Below are 25,079 nucleotides of genomic sequence, written 5' to 3' on the forward strand. Positions count from 1 at the left end.
ATGCGGTTTGTTGTTTCCCTATGAGAGCCGTCTTAACTCCTTCGACACAAGTCGGTATGATTTTGAAAATGCTCCTTGCACTACATCGGACAGGGGAAGAAGAACTGGAGAGGGCTATAAGACATCAGCGGAGAAGAACCGGAGAGCAGAGAAGAACCGGCAGAGGCAGAAGACATCAGAGGAGGATCAAGAAGAGCTGGAGAGGGGTGAAGAAATCAGAAGAGACGCCGGAGCTGCCTTAATTGATTACTTGATTACTTAATTGATTGATTAAAAACCTGTGTACTGCGTTTTTATTTTTGACACTTTTGACGCTCGCTCATCCCCACCCCCTTTCCTGACCTGCCAGGCTGTTTGCTCGGATAAGGGTCTAGTATGGGGGGGACCCTACGCCTTTTTTTTTTTTTTTGGCATGAGGGTTCCCCTTAAAATCCATACCAGACTGAAGGGCCCGGTATGGTCTTGGAGGGGGAACCCATGCCGTTTTTTTTTTTTTAATTTGGCGTGGGGTTTCCCCTAAAGATTCATACCAGACACAAAGTGCCTGGCATTGTTGGGATCAAAGTCTGATCTCCGTTCATTGAAGTCGGACTTCAAATCGCAGGACAAAGTCGGATCCACAGTCTTACGACTGTCGTGTCGTACCAGTGTGAACCCAGCCTAATGCCCTGTACACACGGTCGGACATTGATCGGACATTCCGACAACAAAATCCATGGATTTTTTCTGACGGATGTTGGTTTAATACTCCAATTTATGTGGATAGTGAAGAATGGAATGATTGTTTTTTCAAATAACAAATGCCGTTATTTAAGTGTAGTATAACATTTCGATTGGTATAGTACATTTTTACAGTGTTCTAAACATTAGACCAGCCATTCTAAACCAGGGTTTCATGGTACCCTAGGGTTTTTCCAGAGGTTGCGGGGGTTTCCTTGAGCTGTTGCTGATTGATCTCCCTCCTATTGATGCCTGCATAGTTGTGGGTCCAGTGCAACTTGGAAGGGCCAGCAACATGACACCAGTGATATTTTTTCAGCTTTTGTAAAGTAGATTTTGGCATTCTGACCACCACTACAAGGCATTCTTCTCAATGTCCCCTGAAGAATTAATTTAGCAGGGGTTTCCTGAGACGTGAAAATATTGCAAGGGTTCTTTTGGGATAAAAAGTTTGAGAACGTTTGCATCAGACCAAAAGAGGTACAGAAGGACAGAAGGATTTGGTACCAAGAAAGGGGCATTTGGGAGATTTACATTGCACTGATTTTGTAATTTAGCAGAGAGCTTTGGCATTGTTATGCTTCTTGAGTCCTAGGTATAATCCTGGCCTTTTTCTGGAAAAAACTGTGTTTTTTTCCATTATAGAGTCCATGCCCTGTGTCACAATGACACCATAAAACTATCAGGCAGAGTATAAAAATATGCCACTTCAAGCCAATTTCATTAGAGCTCAAGTGTAATGGCTTGGGTCACACTGTGTGTATTTTTATAGGGTTTCATTGTTTACCTCCCTGGCTCTTAAAGTATGTTTAAAGGGGTATTCAACTATGTCTTTAAACTTGTACCTACAGATAAGCTTATAATAATTCTTACCTGTAGGTACAATGAAACTTGTAATAAAAAATTGTGCCATTTAGTAGATATTCACATTGGCTGAAGCTGATGACATCACCTGTGCAGGGGCAGTACACTCTGCGCACGGGAGTGACATTATCTCATCCCAGCAGTTTAAACAGCCAGAGAACGTAAGCCCGGAAGGTGACAGCTTAGCGCTGGAGGGCTCTATATAAAAGATAAATCTGTCATAATGGGCTAGCCTGCAGTGCATACTAGCACATTATAGCATACACCTGCAAGTGGAGGGCATTGAAAAAAAATGTTTAGTTTTCTGCTGCTTTAAGAAATTTTAATGTGATTGCAGGCAGAATAACATTTTTTATTAATTTTGCCTCAATAACCCTGACATTTGCTTACCACAACCTAAAGTCTCCAAACATATCATTAATGTAGATGCATATTATTATTATTACTGCAGTGGCAGTTTTTTGAAGAGTGGCCAGTCTCTGGTTCAGACTGAAGGCTTTGTAGAAATCTATTTCTCTAAATCACAAAATGTTATTATTATACAGTTTGCACAGCACTTTACAACATGAGGGCAGACAGTACAGTAAAATGTCATTACTGAGTTAAGCCTAATTGCATACGTATGGGAGTCGCATTAGCATGGCACAGAGTGTTGCTGTAAATATGCGCTGAGCTGCGCATGTTCAGTTCATTGCACATTACCACTCGCAGGCAGAGAGAAGTTTCTCAACTTCATACAGAGGTCAACAATCGCAGCCTTTAATTCAGTACAGATTTTCTTATAAGGCTGAAAGCTTAATTTTTTGCATAATGCACATTCCATTACACTCAATTGAAACATGTCAATATGTGCTTTGCACACATTAGCACAATCTCTTGTGCATTGACATTCAGTGCACATTAGAATATACAGTGATGAGCGTTGCCATTGGTGTTTATGTTTTTCCATTAATTTTAAAGAAAAAGTCCTCAGGGTAAAAAATGCTCCAAATTGTAAAGATGTGTTTAGGATAATGCAGAATAGTAGTGCATAGTACCTCAATTTGTCTGTAATCCCCTGCAAGTCTGCATTCAGATTTGGAGCGGGAAGGGGGCAGCGTTCAGGTCATTCAGGTTTTTTTCATTGCAGTTTACTATGAATCTAACAATGCATCATTCTGATTGGAGAAGAGAGAGCACCACAAGATAACCACACTAAACTGCAGTATGTGGAAGCTTACCTGCCACTTAAGAAAGTGGGATTTTTATTTGACATGCTTTTTCATGCAGCAAAATGCAAGAGTATTGCTGCATCAAAATGGACACGTGTGTCCCCCAGGGTTATTATTCTACAAACATATTTTTATAGAGGGTGACAAAGGTAGTCCAATGAACAGCCTTTTTCCGTTTTGGTACAAGCAGCAGCAGTATAACGTGGGTTGCCAGCACCCAGGGCAAGGCAACTGTTCAGAGGAGGGTGCTGCAGACTTTAAGTCCACTCCCTGGTATCCCCCATAGTCAGGATACAGTTAGTTACAGGGTATTGGTCTGGAACTTCTCCCAGTACTCTGCAAACCACAGCAACATCTAAATCTAATAGCTTTTCGTTGATGATCTACAAAAATTTTACTGCACAGGGCCTAAATGAGCACCAGTCAATGACAGGTTAATAGATAATTGCCAGTGTGATCCTCAGAGCTTAAATACATTCAAGTAAAGGTTTTGTTCTATGAAATGGCAAAAGAGAGAATGGAATCTTCCAAGTCACATTTAGCTTACCTTTTATACCTCAAAGCCCTGCCCCCAACTCATACAGACCCTAAGCCAGTGGTGATCAAATTTTTTCTATATGGGGCCTCAAGAGCAGTCCTTGACATCACCAAAAAGCTGCACATAACATAAAATAAATATTCAGTGTGAAAGACAGCAGCCACACAACAGGATATAGTCAAAGACTTTGGGAATGATGCATGAGATGGTCAGAGAATGCAGACATGATACAAAAGACCATCAGAGACTGTGTTCATTGCTCTAACAGGGGAATAGGAAAACACAGAAAAATGTCTGCAGAAAACTGCATGTGGCCCCTGGGCCACATGTTGGGGACCAGGGCCCTAAGCACTTTTTCTTTTTGTTACTCCCAACCTGACATGAAGTGAGGAAGGGAAATGCATTCTAGAGGCGCGCCAAATGGAAGTTTGGGGGCCAAAACCGAAAATGCATGATGCACTTGGCCAAAAACTGAAACCTAAACTGAAAATGACAGTTTTTAAAAAATATATATATATATTTTTATATATAATTGTAATATATTCAACTTAAGTTGAATATATTTAATTTAAATTTAATTTAATTTAAATTTAAATTAATATGAATTCATTGTTGGCCATTATTGGCACCTTTAGCGCAAGAAAAGAAAAATGTATCCCTTTAATTTCTATTTCCCACTTTCCCACCTGTCATTGACTGGTACTCTGACCACGCAGCTACCTGTATGCATCAATCTTCAGATCTCAGATACTGGAAGCTTGGTTCTTGAGAAGATCCTCTTCCATTTGACCTGTCCATCTATCCTCTCTGACCATTGTGGACAACCTAAATTTAAGCTAACCTGCTCCATTCAAATACATGATCTAAACTAACAGACGGTGTAATCTTTACGCCATTTAAAGTGATACTCCCTAACCCTTGGTGACTGTGCAATGGAAGAAGCTTAAAAGTTGTTGGCAGTACATGGCCACTTTAAATTGCGACATACATTACTCTCTTTTGCTGTGATCTTCCCAACCCAAGTGATTTACCGACCAGGCGCTGGCTCCGCTTCCCCTTGGCGATGCTTGGAGGACAATATGCAGTAATGTTCTTTACTTTCAACTCTAGTTATTCATTCAAGGCGTATTTACCTTTTCAAAGAAATTAACTCCTTTTACTAATGTCTATGAAGTAGATAAAAAAAAAAAAAAAGTAATTTTGAAATCATTTGGTTGTTCATCATCTGAATCTCTTGTTTGGTGATTTCAAATGGAAATCTGAGTATACTGTTTCAAGAAATTCTGCAATAAGCATTTTTAACATGTACTGTGATTTTTATATCTTGTAATAACAATAAAGACTTCATAATATTTTAAATTTACTCTAAGTCACAATCCATTGTGCAAGTTTACCTGTTGTAAAATCCCACCATTTGGGTTTTTTCTATTCATATATAGTTAAGGGATGTTGGCAACCATCAGCTACTATTCTCATTTTAAATTTAATTTCTATGTATGACTTCACGCTGGTCCATTGTGCTTCCGTTGTGGTTTTAAAAATCCTGCTTGCTGCATTTTTGGTCAGTTAACATAAACCACACCAAAAACTATGAGCACAGTAAAATTGCGGCAAAGTCGCAGTAAATTATCCCCGAAATCGCGGAGGGAGAAGACGTCACCAGAAGAGGGAGAAGAGCCGGAGCTGCCTTAATAAAATACTTTAAAAACCTGTGTAGTGTGTTTATTTTTTACACTTTTTTTTTTAGGTGAATGGGTACGGGTACGATGTACACCATACTCATTCACCTAGGGTGGGGGCCGGGATCTGGGTGCCCCCTTGTGAACTTCCAGATTATGATGAGTCCATGCCCGCAGACCCCGACATCCACCAGGCAAGTGTTGTTGGGAAGAGGCCCTTGTCCTCATCACCAAGGGAACAAGGTGCTCTGGGGTGGGGGGCGCAGGGTCCCCCTGCCCCGAAGCACCCACCACCCCACGTTGAGGGCATGTGGCCTGGTGTGGTCCGAGGGGGGCTTGCTCGCCCCCCCCTTTCCTGACTTGCCGGGCTGCGTGCTCAGATAAGGGTCTGATATGGATCTTGGGGAGAACTTACGCAAAATTTTGGCGGGGTTCCACTTTAAGTTTCTCAGCACATAAGTAGCACCACATCTTGATCCGACTTCTGGTATGACTTCTGTTCAAGTCAATGGGCTCCCAAAGGGAACCATTGATTTTCAATAGAGACAGAAACGCGGACAGGACTTAATGCTGTGTATACAGCATTAAGCCTTGTTAATTCAAGTTTACACCTTTTACCGGCGTCTGTCGTTTTTACTGCTCTAGCGCTGGAGCCTCAGAACATGCTGTTCCTGGGTTTTTTTTTTAGCTTAAAAAAAGCCTATGCCACTTACAGCTCCCAAACGCCTTGGTGGGCATGAGGCCATAGGCTAACATGGAGAGGCATTTTTAAGCTGGAAAAAACGCATCTAAAAGCGGCTGTAAAAACATCTGTGGGCATGAGGCCTTAATATGTAATCTCCTGTAGCTGTGCTGTAGTACAGCATTGTCTTGTGTTTATATATAACTGCCATCTTCATCTGATTATTAAAGTCCGTGATAATATAGAGGGTATTAAAGGTTAAAGAGAAGGTTACATGTTTTTGAATATATTTTATTTGCATATTGCTTCTTTTCAAGGCTAAAAAAAATAAAAGATTTAGGTAAACATGATTACATTGCATGTAAATATTTCACACTTACATTTGTGAATCTATTGTTTTGGTTTATCAATTATTACAAGTTTATTTAGAAAACAAATTATATAAACAGCAAAAAACATTTAAAAAAGAGTTAATACATCCGCCGCCAAATTGGAAGGACACATGCAGTATCAGATGAAGTGATGATGGCTATAGGTGACTTGCTTGGATTAAGATGTGATATTTTACCAGAATAATTAAGTTTCCATGCTTAGTTTGAGTGCGTTTGTGAGATGTCAGTGTTACATTTGATGGTCTATTTTTGCTGTAGAATACTTGATTCTGTCCATGTCACATAACAGTTATGGAACTGTTCTCCAAGATGTCATAACTGCAATTAATACATATTTTATGTTGCTTTTAGAAGAAAACTATGTTACAATACAGCCTTATGCCAGCCAAGGGAAAGATGAGATTGGCTTTGAAAAAGGAGCCACAGTGGAGGTTATCCAGAAGAATCTAGAGGGGTGGTGGTACATAAGGTAAGAAATTAGATGTGTTATATTGATGAGATTTAAGGCACTATATCCATAAGCCTCTGTGGTTACATAGTTTGTTTGAAAAAAGGTACAAGTCCATCTAGTTTAACCAATAAAAGGAGAAAAAGAGAAGAAAAAAAAACATTTTACAATCCTATATACACAATTCTATTCCCATAGTTTACCCAGAGGAAGCCATAAAAAAACAGCAAAGCATGACCCAATTTCAGCAGGAGAAAAAAAAATCATTCCTGATGCCCCAAGAGGCAATCAGATATTTCTTGAATCAACTTTACCTATAAATATTAGTATCCAGTTATATTATGTACATTTAGGAAATAATCCAGGCCTTTTTTAAAGCAATCTACTGGGCCAGACAGAACCAGCTCTTGAGGGAGTTTATTCCACATTGTCACAGCTCATACTGTGAAGAAGCCTTCCGTATTTAAAGAATAACCCCTTCCCGCCGACCGCCGCCTCCCGCCGCTGTTACCGGGCCTCCCGTGTGATCGGGAGGCCCGGTGTCCGTTCGGCTGCCTTCAGCGGCTGGGGGCGGGCTGGAACGAAGCTGCGAGCGGCTTCGTTCCAGCCTTCTTCTTGTAAATGCGGAAGCGACGTCATGACGTCACTTCCCGTTTACTCGGCTGCCAATGGCGCCGAATTTAAAAAAGTACACAGTATTCAGAATCGCCGTTTTCGGCGATCTGAATACTTTGAAGTGTAAAGGAGGGATGGGGGGTCTTTTAGACCCCCCATCCCTCCATAAAGAGTACCTGTCACCACATATTACTGTCACAAGGGATGTTTACATTGCTTGTGACAGCAATAAAAGTAAAACAAAAAAAAATTTAAACACAATTTCGAAAGTACAAAAATAAATAAATTAAATAAAAAAAAAAAAAAATTTTAAAGTGCCCCTGTCCCCGCGAGCTCGCGCAGCGAAGAAAACGCATATGGAAGTCGCGCCCGCATATGTAAACGGTGTTCAAACCACACATGTGAGGTATCGCCGCGATCGTCAGAGCGAGAGCAATAATTCTAGCCCTAGACCTCCTCTGTAGCTCAAACCTGGTAACCGTAAAAAATTTTTAAATCGTCGCCTATGGAAATTCAAAGGTACCGTAGTTCGTCGCCATTCCACGAGTGCGTGCAATTATAAAGGGTGACATGTTTGGTATCTATTTACTCGGCATAACCTCATCTTTCACATTATACAAAAAAATTGGGGTAACTTTACTGTTTGGATTTTTTAAAATTCATGAAAGTGTCACTTTTCCAAAAATTTGCGTTTAAAACACCGCTGCACAAATACCGTGTGATAAAAAATATTGCAACAATCGCCATTTTATTCTCTAGATTCTCTGCTAAAAATATATATATAATGTTTGGGGGTTCTAAGTCATTTTCTAGCAAAAAATACGGATTTTAACTTGTAAACACCAAATTTCAAAAATAGGCTTAGTCATGAAAGGGTTAAAGGATAAGTCTACCTTAACACTAAAATCTCTACATCTACAGACATCCACGATCTAACTCTAACTATCTAACCCAGGAAAGAAAAAATCTATTTACATAATTTTTTGAAGTCGATCCGACCCGATCACACGCTGAGTTGTCAGTTGCTGCTTCGCTGTGGAGGCGGGTACAGAGGACACAGCTGACAATGGAAGCCCCATAGTAAGTCTGTGGGTGATGTCACTTTCCATTAATTTAACAGCCATTGTCGGCTATGTCCTCTGCAGAGCTTCCGCAGCTGGAGACCCGAGCGGATCGGCTTCAAAAAAGGTATGGATACTGATTTCTTCTTTACAGGGTTAGATAAGTTAGTGTTAGATCATGGATTTCTGTAGATGTAGAGATTTTAGTTAGGGTGGACTTATCCTTTAAATCCCTTTTCCTCCAGACGTAAAGATTGCCCCCTTGTCCTCTGTGATGACCTTAAAGTGAATAACTCAACACCAAGTTCACTATATGAACCCCTTATTTATACATGTTGATAATTTCCCCCCTTAACTGCTTCAGCCCTGGAAGATTTTACTCCCTTCCTGACCAGAGCACTTTTTGCGATTCGGCATTGCGTCGCTTTAACTGACAATTGTGTGGTCGTGTGACATTTGCACCCAAACAAAATTGACGTTCTTTTTTTACCACAAATAGAGCTTTCTTTTGGTGATATTTGATCGCCTCTGCGGGTTTTATTTTTTGCGCTATAAACAAAAAAAAAAGAGTGACAATTTTTTTACTTTTTGCTATAGTAAATATCCCCCAAAAATATATAAAAAAAAATTTTTTTCCTCAGTTTAGGCATAGAATATGTATTCTTCTACATATTTTTGGTAAGAAAAATTGCAATAAGCGTATATTGATTGGTTTGCGCAAAAGTTATAGCATCTACAAAATAGGGGATAGTTTTATGACATTTTTATTATTAACTATTTTTTACTAGTAATGGCGGCGATCTGCGATTTTTATTGGGACTGCAACATTAAGGCAGACATGTCGGACAATTTTTACACATTTTTGGGAATATTGGCATTAATACAGCGATCGGTGCTATGAAAATGCATTGATTACTGTAAAAATGTCACTGGCAGTGAAGGGGTTAACACTAGGGGGCGATCAAGGGGTTAATGTGTTCCCTATTGTGTGTTCTAACTGAACGGGAGAGGGGACTGTGCAGGGGAGATGACAGATCGCTGTTCATACTCTCTATGAACAGACAACCTGACTGTTCTCCCCTCAGAGAACCGGAAACGGTGTGTTTACACACACAGATCCCGGTTCTCGGTGTGCCCCAAGTGATCGCGGGAGCCCGGCAGTGATCACGATCACTGGGCACTTGCATCGGCTCCGTGGGCAGTATGTTACCAACTTAACATGAAGACAATTCTCGCAGCCGAGCCATGTTGCCACAGTACAACTTCGGCGGCTGGTCGGCTAGCAGTTAATCTCCTCTTCTCAAAAGAGAATAAAATCAGTTCCTCTAATCTTTCCTCATAGCTGAGCTCCTCCATGTCTCAGTTTGGTTGCTCTTCTCTGCACTTTGTCCAGTTCCCTGGTATCCTTTTTGTGAACTGATGCCCAAAACTGCATATTCCAGATGAGGTCTTACTAATGATTTGTACAGGGGCAGAATGATCTCTCTCTCTCTCTCTGGAGTCTATATCTCTCTTAATATAAGAAAGGATTTTGCTTGTTTTGGATACCGCAGCTTGGCATTGCGTGCCATTATTAAGCTTATGATCTACCAAAACACCCAAACCCTTCTCCACCATTGATTCCGCCAGTTGTACTCCCCCTAGTATGTATGATGCATGCATATTCTTAGTCCCCAAGTGCATAACGTTACATTTATCAACATTAAACCTCATTTGCCACATAGTTGCCCAATTAAACAAGGTTGGCTTGTAAGTTATAGACATCCTGTAAGGACATTATTCCACTGCATAGCTTGGTGTTATCTGCAAAGACCGAAATTGTACTTTTGATCCCAGACCCTATATCATTTATAAAGATATTATAAAGTAAGAGTCCCAAAACTGAACCTTAGGGTATACCACTAACATTTAAAAACTGATTTTCCAAGTCTGTAGACTTAACCTTACACATTAAATGTGTGTGGGAACTGTGTCAAGCACTTTTGCAAAATCCAAGTATACTACGTCCACAGCCACTCCTTTGTCCAAGGCTTACTTACCTCCTCAAAAAAATAAATCAAATTTGCCTGATAACTTCTGTCTGTGGTGCCACTGTAAAACCTGCATCTTTGTAAATGTTTTTGTTTTCTTGCCAAATGGTTTTCTTCATTGTGTACAAACAAGTATTTGTCCTGACACAATAGAGATGGCTAGCTTGCCAGCTAAGCAAGTTTCATGAGAAACTGTACTCTATGTTCCCCTGCCTCATTGATAAAAATGTTTGACTATTTTTGCTTTGACCTTCTTGGACCAATGTAAGGATGCATGCGCCATACCTGGCCTGGTGACTGCCTCTGGCTTCTGGGTCCCATGCTGAGTGGCTGCCCTACTGCTTAGTGAACACAGAAGGTCACTTGCTTGGCAGGGGCGGCATTCAGAGAACACAAAAATACAGAGTGTTCTCTGAATGGCGCCTGTGCTGAGCAAGTGATCTTCTATGCTTACTAAGCAGCAGGGTAGGCATTGGGCATGGGACCAATGTCAATCAATGTAATAGCTGTGTCTACCACAGTGATCTCCAGCTTTCATGGGTACCAGCCGGGTATTTCACATGTATACTTATATTGGCCCAAGATAGACCAAATAGACTATGCAAAATAACCATACCTGGAATTCAGCTTTAAGGGTTCAGGTTGGGGGTGGGGTTTAGGGTTTGACTGTTAAAACATAAAATACAGCTGATCTTCCGGTAAAGGGGTATTATCCACCCTCACCCTTTTTAGATAATCATTAGATTTTATTTGAAAAAAGCAAAAAATGCATGTTTCCTACCTAAAATTGCAGTGGCCAATTGTCCACATTACTCCCTAGTGGTGAGGACACTTCCCATTGGCTCGGAAGAGTTTATCACAGGGGTCCTCACAGTATGCTGACTGAACAGAAGACATCAGGACTAGTCGGCCCAGCTTGCTCCCAATAATCACCTTTCACTACCAGAAAAGGCGCTGGGTATAGTCAGGTGACAACAGATTCAGGTGAGTAAAAAAAAAAAAATTCTATGACCCAATTTTAAACTTTGAGTGGTGAGTGGATGGGAAAAAATGTATGGGATTCTTTACAAAGCAAGTTTACATACTTCAAGATTAATAGAAGGCTAAAAATAATTTAAGTACAATGTGAACATGAATATATGAGTTGGAATTTTGACCATAGATACCCTTTAAGCCCGAATATTAGAGGAGAATTCCAGCCTGAGCTTGTTTGCCTGGGCTTCTCCTATGGGTCACAGGAGTGCAATTCGTTTTGCACTCCTGTGACCCGTTTTCAGCAGAGAGCTGTCTGAAGTCCGCTCTCTACTGACGTTACACAGATTTGTCCAGGCACCGCGTCATCCCGACTCTGGGAGTCTGGATCAGCCAGGTGCCTGGACTGATAGCCGTCTCAGCCAGCCGCTGAGATGGCCACTCCCCACCCCTCCACAGCTCAGCGCTCCAGTGAGCGTGGAGGAGCAGAGCAGTAGATCTGTTGATTGACAGGCAGCAGCTCTCTGCTCAGGAAGCCGAGAGAACCGAGCCATCGGCGGTGCCTTGGTCCTCAGTGCAGAGGCGGCAGGGGACAGATGCAGCATCGGACCGATGCTGCATCCACCTAGGTAAGTATGATTATGGTAAAAACCGGATTCCCATACTTCTTCTCTTTTAAGGACCAGTGTTTTTGGCATCAAAAATGGACCATTTGTGAAAACTCATGTACAGTAAATAGATTAGTGTTATCATTTGCTCCTCATCAATTTCCTTTCCCTCAGTGGTAGCTTTTTTTTTAAAGGGAGACTTTCAGTTTCAGTTCCTAATGCGAGTAAAGTTATTTTAAGCATATCTTAAGCAATTCCAATATTTGAGTATGGAACCTTAAGCCCAGGTTCACACTGAGCTGCGAGAATGAAGCCGTGCAAGTTCAGCTGAGCTCGCACGATTTTACTCCCGCATGTCAGTCCCGATTTTGGCCGCGATTTCAGAGAGATCTGTGCAGGTTTCTGCACAGATGTCAATGTAAATCACAGCCCAAAATCACAAAAAGTAGTACAGAAACTACTTTTTAAAATGGGTGCAGCGCTGCAAATGCAGCGATGCACCAATTAGGACAGTGCCATTGCCAACAATTGCCGCCGAATTGACATGTCAAATCATACCAATGTGAACCAGGGCTAAGGCTCCTTGCACACTAGCTTAAAAATCACTGCTACTACAGGAGTTTTGCGTTTTGCCTGTAGAAGCAGCACAATATTATCCTATGTGTCCATGCACATTAGGACGATTAGAGGAATATTTTAAGCTTAGCGTTTAGAGGCAGGAAAAAAGGCTCTTCTCGTTTGCGTTTCTGATTTGAGCTTTCTGGCGGAAGAAACGCAAAACTCTACTAAACTGTGTACAAAAAACGCTCTATATTAGCATTTTTTTACTGCCAGGAGAACTGGAGTTTTTTCAAGTCCAGTGTGAATGGAGCCTAAAAATGTGTTTATTATCTCTGTTCTCCTTTTAGCATTGTTAATATTTACAGATAAAATGCTTTTTTTTTATTCTTCTATGAATAAAAGAATAGAAATATACTTTTCTGTATTTCCAGGTCCTGCGCAATATAATTTCATCTCCTGCTTACTTTTATAAGACTCAAGTCTTCTCTATTGCCAAGTACTATTTGCCTGGTTTACAGATTTTGCTTGTATAAATTGTGAATGTTAGCTATTGTACAAGGGATGTTTAACAAACCAAAACATTGCTGCAATCGGAAAGGTTTGTCAAGCAAAATACGTATGTTTATAGAAGTCCTAGGGTGTTCAGAGATGTACTTGGCAAACCCAAGAAGATATTGATCAGGCTTGTAACTCCCCCACCCTGGTTTGTATATTTAAGTATTGTCCAGTACATAAATCCAGGCATGGACCACAACAAAGGCCTTTGGAAACATTTAGTGTTTAGTTTTTAAATTTAGGCACCTAGCATAAGTTATTAATGTTATGTACTCCACCACAGACAAAGTTCTTTTCCACTTCAATAATGTGTTTTCAGTCTATCTAATCACTGTTATTATTTTTAAATGTACATACCATGAAGGAATAAAAATGTTGGGGTTGACTTACTAAAGCTGAAGAGTGCAAAATTTGGTGCAGCTGTGCATGAAAGCTCTTAACCACCTCAATACAGGGCACTTACACCCTCTTCCTGCCCAGACCAATTTTCACACTTTGAATGACAATTACTCAGTCATGCAACACTGTACCCATATGAAATTTGCATCCTTTTTTTCACACAAGTAGAGCTTTCTTTTGGTGGTATTTAATCACTAGTGGGTTTTTTTATTTTTTGTTCTATAAATAAAAAAAGACCGTAAACTTTGTGAAAAAAAATGTCTTTTTCTTTGTTTCTGTCATACAATTTTGCAAATTAGTAATTTTTCTTTATAAATTTTGGCCAAAATTTATACTGCTACATAGCTTTGGTAAAAATAACCCAAATTAGTGTATATTATTTGGTCTTGTGAAAGTTATAGAGTCTACAAACTATGGGGCCAATCACTGAAAATTGATCAGACCTTCAGTACATCACGTGTATCTCATTTCTTGAGACACTAATGCCGCGTACACACGGTCGGACTTTTCAGCTACAAAAGTCTAACAGCCCGTCCGACAGATTTTCGACAGACTTTTGGCGGACTTTCAACAGACTTTCTAACGACAGGACTTGCCTACACACGATCACACCAAAGTCCGACGGATTTGTACGTGATGACGTACACCGGACTAAAATAAGGAAGTTGATAGCCAGTAGCCAATAGCTGCCCTAGCGTGGGATTTTGTCCGTCGGACTAGCATACAGACGAGCGGATTTCTGGGTCCAGCGGAGTTACGACGTAATGCTTTGAAGCATGTTCCAAATCTAAAGTCCGTCAGATTTGCAACTGGAAAAGTCCGCTGAAGGTCCGCATGATCGGATTGTCCGCCGGATTTGGTCCGTCGGCCAAGTCCGGTCGAAAAGTCCGACCGTGTGTACACAGCATAACAAGTCAGGAAAGTACAAATACCCCCCAAATGACCCCTTTTTACAAAGTAGACATTCCAAGGCATTAAGTAAGTAGCATGGTGAGTTTTCTTAAGTTGTAATTTTTTCCCACAATTCTTTGCAAAATGAAGATTTTTTTTTTTTTACAAAATTGTCATATTATCAGGTTATTTCTCACACACAGCATATGCATACCACAAATTACACCCCAAAATACATTCTGCTACTATTCCCGAGTATAGCGATACCACATGTGTGAGACTTTTACACAGCCTGGCCACATACAAAGGCCCAACATTGAAGTAGCACCTTCAGGCGTTCTACGAGCATAAATGACACATCTCATTTCTCAACCACCTATTACACTTTTGAAGACCCTGGAGCACCAGGACAATGGAATTGCCCACAAAATGACCCCATTTTGGAAAGCAAACACCCCAATTTATAATCTATGAGGCATAATGAGTCTTTTGAACGGTTCATTTTTTTCCAGAAGTTTTTGGAAAATGTGGAAAAAAAAAACGCATTTTTTTACACAAAGTTGTCAATTTATAAGATATTTCTAACACATAGCATGTATATAGCAAAAATTACACCCCAAAATACATTCTGCTACTCTTCCCGAGTATGGCGATACCACATGTGTGAGACTTTTACACTCGGGTAACTTGATGAGCTGCAGACAGGTACTCGGGTACTCTGATGGGCTGGCGACAGGTACGCAGGTACTCTGATGGTCTGGTGACAGGTACTTAGTACTCATATGAACTGTGACAGGTACTCAGATGGACTGTGACAGGTACTCGGATACTCAGATGAACTGTGACATGTACTTGGGTACTCAGATGGACTGTGACAGGTACTCTGGTACTTATATGGACTGTGACAGGTGCTCATATGGACTGTGAAAGGTACTCGGGTACTCAGATGAACTGTGACAGGTACTCGGGTACTCAGATGAACTGTGATAGGTACTCAGATGAACTGTGACAGGTGCTCGGGTACTTAGATGAACTGTGAAAGGTACTCGGGTATTCAGATGAACTGTGATAGGTACTCAGATGAACTGTGACAGGTGCTCGGGTACTTAGATGAACTGTGACAGGTACTCGGGTACTCGGATGGACTGTGACAGGTACTTGGGTACTTGGATGGACTGTGACAGGTACTCGGATGAACTGTGACAGGCTGTTTACCAGTGTCGATGACGAACAGTGTTCCTGGGAACACGCCGCCACCAACGTGCAAGCGCCATGCAAAGTGGGGCGGTACCATCTGTGATGGCCGTGACTTCATCACGACCAATCACGTGGTAAACAGCCATGCCCAATGGCTGTTCACCCCCCTTGGTGGCAAGCGGTGTTTCCGTGACACGCCGCCACCGAAGATACAGGGCTGCGCGCACACGTTCGCGCGCATGCCCTGTTTAAATGGACGGACGTCATATGACGCTCGCCCAGAACAAGAGCCGCGCCGCCTGGCCGTCATATGACGGCCAGCGGGCGGCAAGTGGTTAAAGGCCCATTTTTGTTTTTGTTTTTTCAAATGACAATTTTTTTTTTATTGCATCTTAGTGTAAATATGAGATTTGAGGTCTTTTTGACCCCAGATCTCATATTTAAGAGGTCCTGTCATGCTTTTTTCTATTACAAGGGATGTTTACATTCCTTGTAATAGGAATAAAGGTGACACAATCAACAAACTCAAATCAACAAATAGAGCTTTCTTTTTGTGGTATTTGATCATCTCTGTGGTTTTTTATTTTTTGCGCTATAAAAAAAAAAAGAGCGACAATTAAAAAAAAAAATTAAAAAAAAAAAAAAAAATATATATATATATATATATATATATATATATATATATATATATATATATATATATATATATATATATATATATATTACTTTTTGCTATAATAAATATTTCCAAAAAATATATAAAAAAACAAATGTCTTCCTCAGTTTAGGCCGATATGTATTCCCCTACATATTTTTGGTAAAAAAAATCGCAATAAGCGTATATTGATTGGTTTGCGCAAAAGTTATAGCATCTACAAAATAGGGGATAGTTTTAAGACATTTTTATTATTAATTTTTTTTACTAGTAATGGCGGCGATCTGCGATTTTTATTGGGACTGTAACATTAAGGCGGACATGTCGGACAATTTTTACACATTTTTGGGACTATTGGCATTAATACAGCGATCGGTGCTATGAAAATGCATTGATTACTGTAAAAATGTCACTGGCAGTGAAGGGGTTAACACTAGGGGGCGATCAAGGGGTTAATGTGTTCCCTATTGTGTGTTCTAACTGGAGGGGAGAGGAGACTGTACAGCGTCTCAAAATAGGGGATAGATTTATGGCATTTTTATTTATTTATTTACTATTAATGGCGGCGAACTGTGACTTTTTTTTTTTTATTGGGACTGCGACATTGCGGCGGACAGATGGGACACTTTTGACACTATTTTGGGACCATTGATATTTATACAGCGATTAGTGCTATAAATAGCCATTGATTACTGTATAAATGTCACTGGCAGGCAAGGGGTTAAGTGTGTCCTAGGGATTGATTCTAACTGTGGGGGGGGGGGGGGTGTGTGTGACTGCCTGGGGGGGGGACCAATTGTCGTTCCTAAGAATCAGGAACAACAGATTGCTCTCCTCACCCCTGACAGAATGGAGATCTGTCTGTTTCTGTCCTTCTCCGGAGAAATCGCGGGTAGCCGGCGCCCATTGACAGCCACGCACATTGGTTCCTACGTCACGCAGCGGGCGCTCGCCCCCTATACTCAAAGCGCCTACCGTACAGCTACGGCGATTCGTGCAGGAGTGCCATTGTGCTGCCGTCAGTCGACGGGAGGTCAGCAAGTGGTTAAAAAATGCATAATCTGAAACTATATTTATTATAGCAAAATAATTTTAGTAGAATGCAGTTATATCTACCTTAAATGTTTAACAATTTCTACCTTATACATATACCATGCTGACAGTCCTTCACATGTGTAGATCCTAAATTCCTGTTCTTTCTCACTCTGGACTCATTCCCAAGCAAGAGAGCAGATGTTTAAAGCTGGGTTGACAGAACTATGGGCTCTTTTAATTTCTATCTATTCCTGTGATACATAAAATAGATCCCTAATGCAAAGACATGAATAGCACCAGACCGTTAATGAAACAAAGCATTTACTCATAGCAACACTTCTGGCCTTAGACAATTTCAGCAAATATGCTATAGTCCATGTTGATAACCTCTTATGCCGCGTACACACGGTCGGACTTTTCGTCTACAAAAGTCCGACAGCCTGTCCGACAGACTTCCGACGTACCTTCGGCGGACTTGCGGCAGACTTTCTTACGAACGGACTTGCCTACACACGACCACACAAAAGTCCGACGGATTCGTACGTGATGACGTACACCGGACTAAAATAAGGAAGTTCATAGCCAGTAGCCAATAGCTGCCCTAGCATGGGTTTTTGTCCGTCGGACTAGCACACAGACGAGCGGATTTCGGGTCCGTCGTACTTACGACGTAAAGATTTGAAGCATGTTTCAAATCTAAAGTCCGTCGGATTTGAGGCTAAAAAAGTCCGTTGAAAGTCCGGAGAAGCCCACACACGATCGGATTACCAGCCAGCTTTAGTCCGTCAGCGTCCGTTGGACTTTTGTAGACGAAAAGTCCGACCGTGTGTACGCGGCATTATTGTTTGTTTTTGTTTTTTTCTAACCTGTAAGCATTTATTGGGACCAATGTATTTAGTAATGTGCAGTTATTTTACATTCCATTTGTTCCAAGCTGCAGCTTAGAAATCTGAAATAACAGACTGTAGCTCCACAAGGGTTTTGGTCACATAGGAATATTTCCTACATTTATTGAGTTTGGAGGTGAAGATTGTTGATCCCAGAGTGTTCCAGTCTTTCAATGGCTAAGGATGCAAAAGTGTAATTTCTTTACTTCATATTTTGTGGTTTTGTCTCCCTTAAAAAGAGAAATGCATACTAGGAGAGTCCCAGATGTTCAAATATGGTGCTGAATTATTCTCTTGATAGATGAAACTATATTTTCTGTACTCCAGGTACCAGGGTAAAGAAGGATGGGCTCCTGCATCCTATCTGAGAAAAGCTAAAGATGACCTTCAGTGCCGAAAGAAAAACCTGGCAGGTCCTGTGGAGATTATTGGAAACATAATGGAAATCAGCAACCTTCTTAACAAGAAACCCAATGAAAAGGATGGCCAGGGGGGCAATGAGGCAGAAGAGCATCACATTAACAAGAAAGAGATCAGTCTGCCAATCCTCTGCAATGACTCCAATGGAAACTCTATGATGACATCTGAGAAAGTCAGCATCAAGACCACGCCGGGTTCTCCAGCTGTGGCAAGAATTGCTCCCCAGCGATCTGAAATAAGTAAGCCAAAAAAAATAGGTATATGCTTACAAAGAAACCGCATGTATTTTGTATGCTTGCATCTTTAACCGGTTCCTGATCGACTCACGTACTTTAACTGACAATTGTGCGGTCGTGCGATGTTGTACCCAAACAAAATTGATGTCCTTTTTTTCCCCACAAATAGAGCTTTCTTTTGGTGGTATTTGATTGCCTCTGCTGTTTTTATTTTTTGTGCTATAAACAAAAAAAAGCGACAATTTTGAAAAAAAAATGCATTTTTTTTTTACTTTTTGCTATAATAAATATCCCTCAAAAATATATAAAGAAAACGATTTTTTTCCTCAGTTTAGGCCGATATGTATTCTTCTACATATTTTTGGTAAAAAAAATCGCAATAAGCGTATATTGATTGGTTTGCGCAAAAGTTATAGCGTCTACAAAATAGGGGAAAGATTTCTAGCATTTTTATTATTTTTTTTTTTTTTTACTAGTAATGGCAGTGATCTGCAATTTTTTATCATGACTGCAACATTATGGCGGATACATCAGACAATTTTGACACATTTTTGGAACCATTGGCATTAATACAGCGATCAGTGCAATTAAAAATGCATTGATTACTGTAAAAATGTCATTGGCGGTGAAGGGGTTAACTGTGTTCCCTGGTAGGTGATTCTAACTGAAGGGGGAGGGACTAACTACAGGAAGTGACAGATCGTGGTTCCTAGCTAATAGAAACACATGATCTGTCACTCCTGTCAGAACAGGGAAGTGTGTGTCATCACGACCGTCGGCCACGAGCATCGGCACCCCTGCTGTGCAGCGGACGCGCATGTGCACCTGCTATCCGGACCTCGCAAGATCACGTACAGTAATGTGATTTCACGCAGGGGAGCCAACCTGCCGCAGTAAAACTACAACGGCTGGTCTGGAAGCGGTTAAGTACAACTATAGGCATCATATCAGCAGTCATTTACAATGCCAAGGAAAAGTTAAAAGCCTTTTAAAATTGCCTTTTAAAAAAAAAACTCCACTAGCCTAATTTTGCACTTTCTATTGTTGCAGACTGTGTGTGTCCTATTTTTTAAAAAAAAGCAGTTGTTGGTGGGGTGGTACTATCCGGCAGCTTGCAAATCATAAGATACAGTGTCTCACAAAAGTGAGTACACCCCTCGCATTTTTGTAAATATTTTCTTATATCTTTTCATGTGACAACACTGAAGAAAAGACACTTTGATACAATGTAAAGTAGTGACTATACAGCTTGTATAACAGTGTACATTTGCTGTCCCCTCAAAATAACTCAACACATAGTCATTAATGTCTAAACCGCTGGCAACAAAAGTGAGTACACCCCTCAGTGAAAATGTCTAAATTGGGCCCAATTACCACCCCCATCAAATCATTCTTTGCATCTATTACCTTTTGTACCACCACCCCCTCCCTTTAGAATGTAAGCTCTACGAGCAGGGCCCTCCTGTACCTTTTGTATTGAACTGTACTGTAATTGTGTTGTCCCCCTTATACATTGTAAAGCGCTGCGTAAACTGTTGGCGCTATATAAATCTCGTATTATAATAATAATAATTAGCCATTTTCCATCCCCGGTGTCATGTGACTCGTTAGTGTTACAAGGTCTCAGGTGTGAATGGGGAGCAGGTGTGTTAAATTTGGTGTTATCACTCTCACTCTGTCATATTAGTCACTGGAAGTTCATAGTGGCACCTCATGGCAAAGAACGCTCTGAGGATCTGAAAGAAAGAATTGTTTCTCTACATAAAGATGGCCTAGGCTATAAGAAGTTTGCCAAGACCCTGAAACTGAGCTGCAGCACGGTGGCCAAGACCATACAACGGTTTAACAGGACAGGTTCCAATCACAACAGGCCTCACCATGGTCGACCAAAGAAGTTGAGTGCACGTGCTCCACGTCATATCCAGAGGTTATCTTTGGCAAATAGACATGAGTGCTGCCAGCATTGCTGCAGAGGTTGAAGGGGTGGGGGATCAGCCTGTCAGTGCTCAGACCATACGCCGCACATTGCATCAAATTGGTCTGCATGGCTGTCATCCCAGAAGGAAGGCTCTTCTAAAGATGATGCAAAAGGAAGCCCGCAAACAGTTTGCTGAAGACAAGCAGACTAAGGACATGGATTACTGGAACCATTTCCTGTGGTTTGATGAGACCGAGATAAACTAATTTTTGGTTCAAATGGTGTCAAGCGTGTGTGGTGGCAACCAGGTGAGGAGTAAAAAGACAAGTGTGTCTTGCCTACAAACATGATGGTGGGAGTGTCATGGTCTGGGGCTGCATGAGTGCTGCTGGCACTGAGGAGCTACAGTTCATTGAGGGAACCATGAATGCCAACATGTTCTGTGACATACTGAAGCAGAGCATGATCCCCCTCCCTTCACAGACTGGGCCGGAGAGCAGTATTCCAACATAACCCCAAACACGCCTCCAAGATGACCACTGACTTGCTAAAGAAGCCATGGGTAAAGGTGATGGGCTGGCGAAGCATGTCTCCAGACCTAAACCCTATTGAGCATCTGTGGGGCATCCTCAAACAGAAGGTGGAGGAACGCAAGGTCTCTAACATCCACCAGCTATGTGATGTCATCATGGAGGATAGGAAGAAGACTCCTGTGAAGCTCTGGTGAACACCATGCCCAAGAGGGTTAAAGTCGTGCTGGAAAATAATGGTGAGCACACAAAATATTCACACTTTGGGCACAATTTGGACATTTTCATTTAGGGGTGTGCTCACTTTTGGTGTCAGCGGTTTAGACATTAATGGCTGAGTTATTTTGAGGAGACAGCAAATGTACACTGTTATACAAGCTGTATACTCACTACTTTACATTGTATCAAAGTGTAATTTATTCAGTGTTGTCACATGAAAAGCTATAACAAAATATTTACAAAAATGTGAGGAGTGTACTCACTTTTGTGAGATACTGTATATGCCATGGATAAATGACTCCCAAGCTCCTTTGCACAAATCAGGTACATTTTATTGGCAGTTACCAGCCATAGCACCTGGGAGCCTTAAGTATGTATGCAGAACCAATTTGCAAGAACAAAAGTGGGTGAGACTGGCAGCTGATGGTCATGCTATTAGATTGTCCATCAGAGAAGGAGATAGCTGACGTAAAGGTGATCTATATAATATTACATATATAATTTGTTATATTTCATACATGTTTCTCATTATCATCTTCCATTTTGAACATGAAGGTCCATTGAGTTTACTTTTGAGGAAGAGCAAGTCTCAAAACGCGTTTGGGGAGTGTGGGCATTATATTTGTGATTTCGGTGGGCAAGATTTTTTTTCATGTATGACAGTAACCTGTTTATAGGCATTACACCATAGATACATAGCACAATTGTCTTCCAGCTATGTATACTATTGAACACTATGTGGCATGCAAATACACACTTTTTCTATTGCATGTTTTTAAATTTATAATAATAATAACGCTTTTTTAATTTTAGTTTTGTGTTGTTCAGTACAGTATATGGTGCCTAAAAAGTCCCTTCCACCCACTTTCACACTTTTAAGAATAACTTGCAGTGTGCTTATTTAGAAATACTTTAGGCAGTAGACTAAACCTGCATTGATATACAGTGCAGATTTTAAGTTATGCAGTGTGACTGGAAACACATAACATATAGGTGTTATCCCAATATGGCTGCAAAGGTGGAAATACACTTTAGGTCCAATTGGTATTTATTTACAGCAAAGGTATTCAAATAACCATCAAATCTTTTACAAACATAGCTGTACATGTGATTTCATTGTTTCAGATAGCCAAAAGTGCAATACAACTGGGCATAGAGTGACTGCATGTGCTGTCCAAGGCTGTTATCATAGAACCATTTCTAATGCCCTGTTGGATCAGTATCCAAGCATATTTATGCTGGCATGAGAAGTTAACTGTGCACTATACACATCGGGGTTGATTTACAAAGACTGGAGAATGCAAAATCTCGTGCAGCTGTGCATGGTAGCCAATCAGCTTCTAATAGCAGCTTGTTCAACTAAGCTTTGACAAAAACTAGAAGCTGATTGGTTTCTATGCAGAGCTGCACCAGATTTTGCAGTCTCCAGTTTTAGTAAATCAACCTCATCATGTGGCTATGCTTGATAGATCTGATGATTTCTCTGCATGAGATAATATTTCACATTATTTCAACACCAAATAATTAAAATGCATTTAATTGTGTTTGTCTTTTACAGGTTCTCCAAACCTGAGAATGAAGCCACCACCTCGGAGAGAATCCAGCTTGGTTGGTTATCCTTCATTTGTTTAGTCCAGATTAAGATCATTTTCCTTAGTAACATGGTAAATGGGACTGACATTTGAATGTGTCATTTAAATAATCCAAAGGCTCATTACAGTGCTTAAAGAGGAAGTAAACCCTGATGGGTTTTACTTCCTCTTTATTTCCCTGCAAAGGTAAAGCATAATGGTGGGGTAGCCCATTATGTGTCACTTACCTGAAACTGAAGCCTGTGATGTCACCGTTGTCCCCACAAGCAGCGAGCGTCCATCTTCACCCCTCTTCCTTCCGGGGTCGTGAACTCCGGCTCTGACTGGCATGCGCACGGGAGCCACCAGTCACGACATGACCCCTTTAGAAATGGCACGAACTGTCTTTTCTAAAGTACGCATGCGCCTTAGACATCGGCGCATGCGCCATAGACATTGGCGCACAGCTTTATTGTAAATATCTCCTAAACCGTGGAGGTTTAGGAGATATTTCCAGCACCTACAGGTAAGCCTTAATTTAGGCTTACCTGTAGGTAAAACTGGTTGTACAGGGTGTACAACCACTTTAAAGTAAGTGATATGGCTGAAATGGACTGTAGGCTGGAAGCTTATGAAAACACAAAAAGTTGTTCATTGCTTAGTAAGTCTGGAAACAATTTGGTGAAATTAAGATGGTATTCCAGTAAAAAAGATTACTAAAACTGGTGCACTCAGAATCTGATGCAGCTGTGCATGGTAGCCAATCAGCTTTTAACTTCAGCTTGTACAATTAAGCTTTGGCAATAAAACCTGGAAGTTGATTGGCTTCTATGCAGAATTGCACCAGGTTTTGTGCTTTCCAGTTTTAGTAAATAAACCCCCATAGTGTTGTCCATTATAGCAATAAAATTACTTCTAATTTCTAGATTTTTTGTGCTTTATTATATTACTACATTTGATAGGTCAAGTTTACATGACTAACATGAGGTAGATTCTGAACAATATAATATTCAGTTACCCTATCCTGCTAATAAGATATCTGCCAGACATTGAATTAAAGTGATTGGGCTCCTAATGTATTCATGCTTTCCAGTGCAATATGTCACCTAGTGTTATGGGGAAATGTATGGAATTTTGTTTACCTTCACACAAATCTTAAATAACCTTAAGGCTCCTTTCACACTTATGTGACTTGTCCTGCGACTTGGGACTGCAAAGTCGCATGACATGCCGTACCCCATGATTTCCAATGAGTACCATTTCATATCTGCGTCTTCAAGTCGCAGCAACTTCAAAGTAGTCCCTGCACTACTTTGATCTGACTTTGATGGGACTTGAGGTGCAAAGACCTCAAGATTACACAGGCATTGCTTCAAGTCGCGTCAAAATCATGCGACTTTCAAGTCGAACAAGTGTAAAAGGAGCCTAAATAGTTTTATGTGGGGTAAATCAATAGCTGAAACAGGAGCCTTCAACTTATTGGAGCAGAAGTCCATTATTAATATTAGTCCTAAAAACCTTAGTGATAACAATATTTAAATACCCTCCCCTCATGTTTTGGAGAGGAGGAAGTATTTTTGTGAGTCCCAAAATTTTCAATTGGGACAATGCTGCTTGTTCATTGATATAGTACAGTGAGTGAGCATTGTCACAAGACAGAAAAAGTGTTGCTGGCAGGATCACCTGGTGAAAATATACGGGTAAAGCCTGCACAAAGAAAAATGTATCTGCCACATCTAAGGATTGGAATATATTACATTTTTGTTCTTGTGTATAGATATGCTTTAGATGCAAGAAACAGATTCTCCAATACCTGCACACTAACCATTTAATTTTGTGCATGCCTGGGCCTGTTGATGACCTGACCTGGCAATGTTCCTGAAGGGTAATTCTTGGTATTCTGTGTTCAACAGGGTTTCCAGTTGCCAAAACCACCTGAACCACCATCAGTAGAAGTGGAATATTACACCATTGCAGAGTTCCAGTCTTGTATATCTGATGGGATAAGTTTCCATGGAGGTCAAAAGGCAGATGTAAGCATAGCGCTCTATTCTTTGTAAATGTTAGATAGTACCACACAAGCATCAAACAGGCATGTGACCCTGAAGTCCTTACCCAGGGATGACTGGTTGGGTCATGATTTCTTTAACCACTTCAGCCCCAGAAGGTTTTACACCCTTCATGA

General features: G+C 40.8%; 1 protein-coding gene across 10 annotated transcripts in view; it reads left to right on the forward strand.

Moving 5' to 3' along the window:
- The window catches only part of SH3PXD2A (SH3 and PX domains 2A), a 467,201-nt gene that overhangs the window by 414,604 nt on the left and 27,518 nt on the right, over positions 1 to 25,079 (forward strand). For 9 of the 10 annotated variants that reach the window (XM_073596110.1, XM_073596107.1, XM_073596109.1 and 6 more), the window contains 4 exons: positions 6,438 to 6,555; positions 18,328 to 18,659; positions 22,882 to 22,931; positions 24,808 to 24,927. In XM_073596110.1, coding sequence (XP_073452211.1) covers positions 6,438 to 6,555; positions 18,328 to 18,659; positions 22,882 to 22,931; positions 24,808 to 24,927 — 620 coding nt within the window. The remainder of the gene's footprint in view (positions 1 to 6,437; positions 6,556 to 18,327; positions 18,660 to 22,881; positions 22,932 to 24,807; positions 24,928 to 25,079) is intronic. The other variant, XM_073596106.1, reaches the window with a different exon arrangement.

The sequence above is a fragment of the Aquarana catesbeiana genome, linkage group LG08 (assembly GCF_042186555.1).
Source record: "Aquarana catesbeiana isolate 2022-GZ linkage group LG08, ASM4218655v1, whole genome shotgun sequence".
Lineage (NCBI taxonomy): Eukaryota > Metazoa > Chordata > Amphibia > Anura > Ranidae > Aquarana > Aquarana catesbeiana.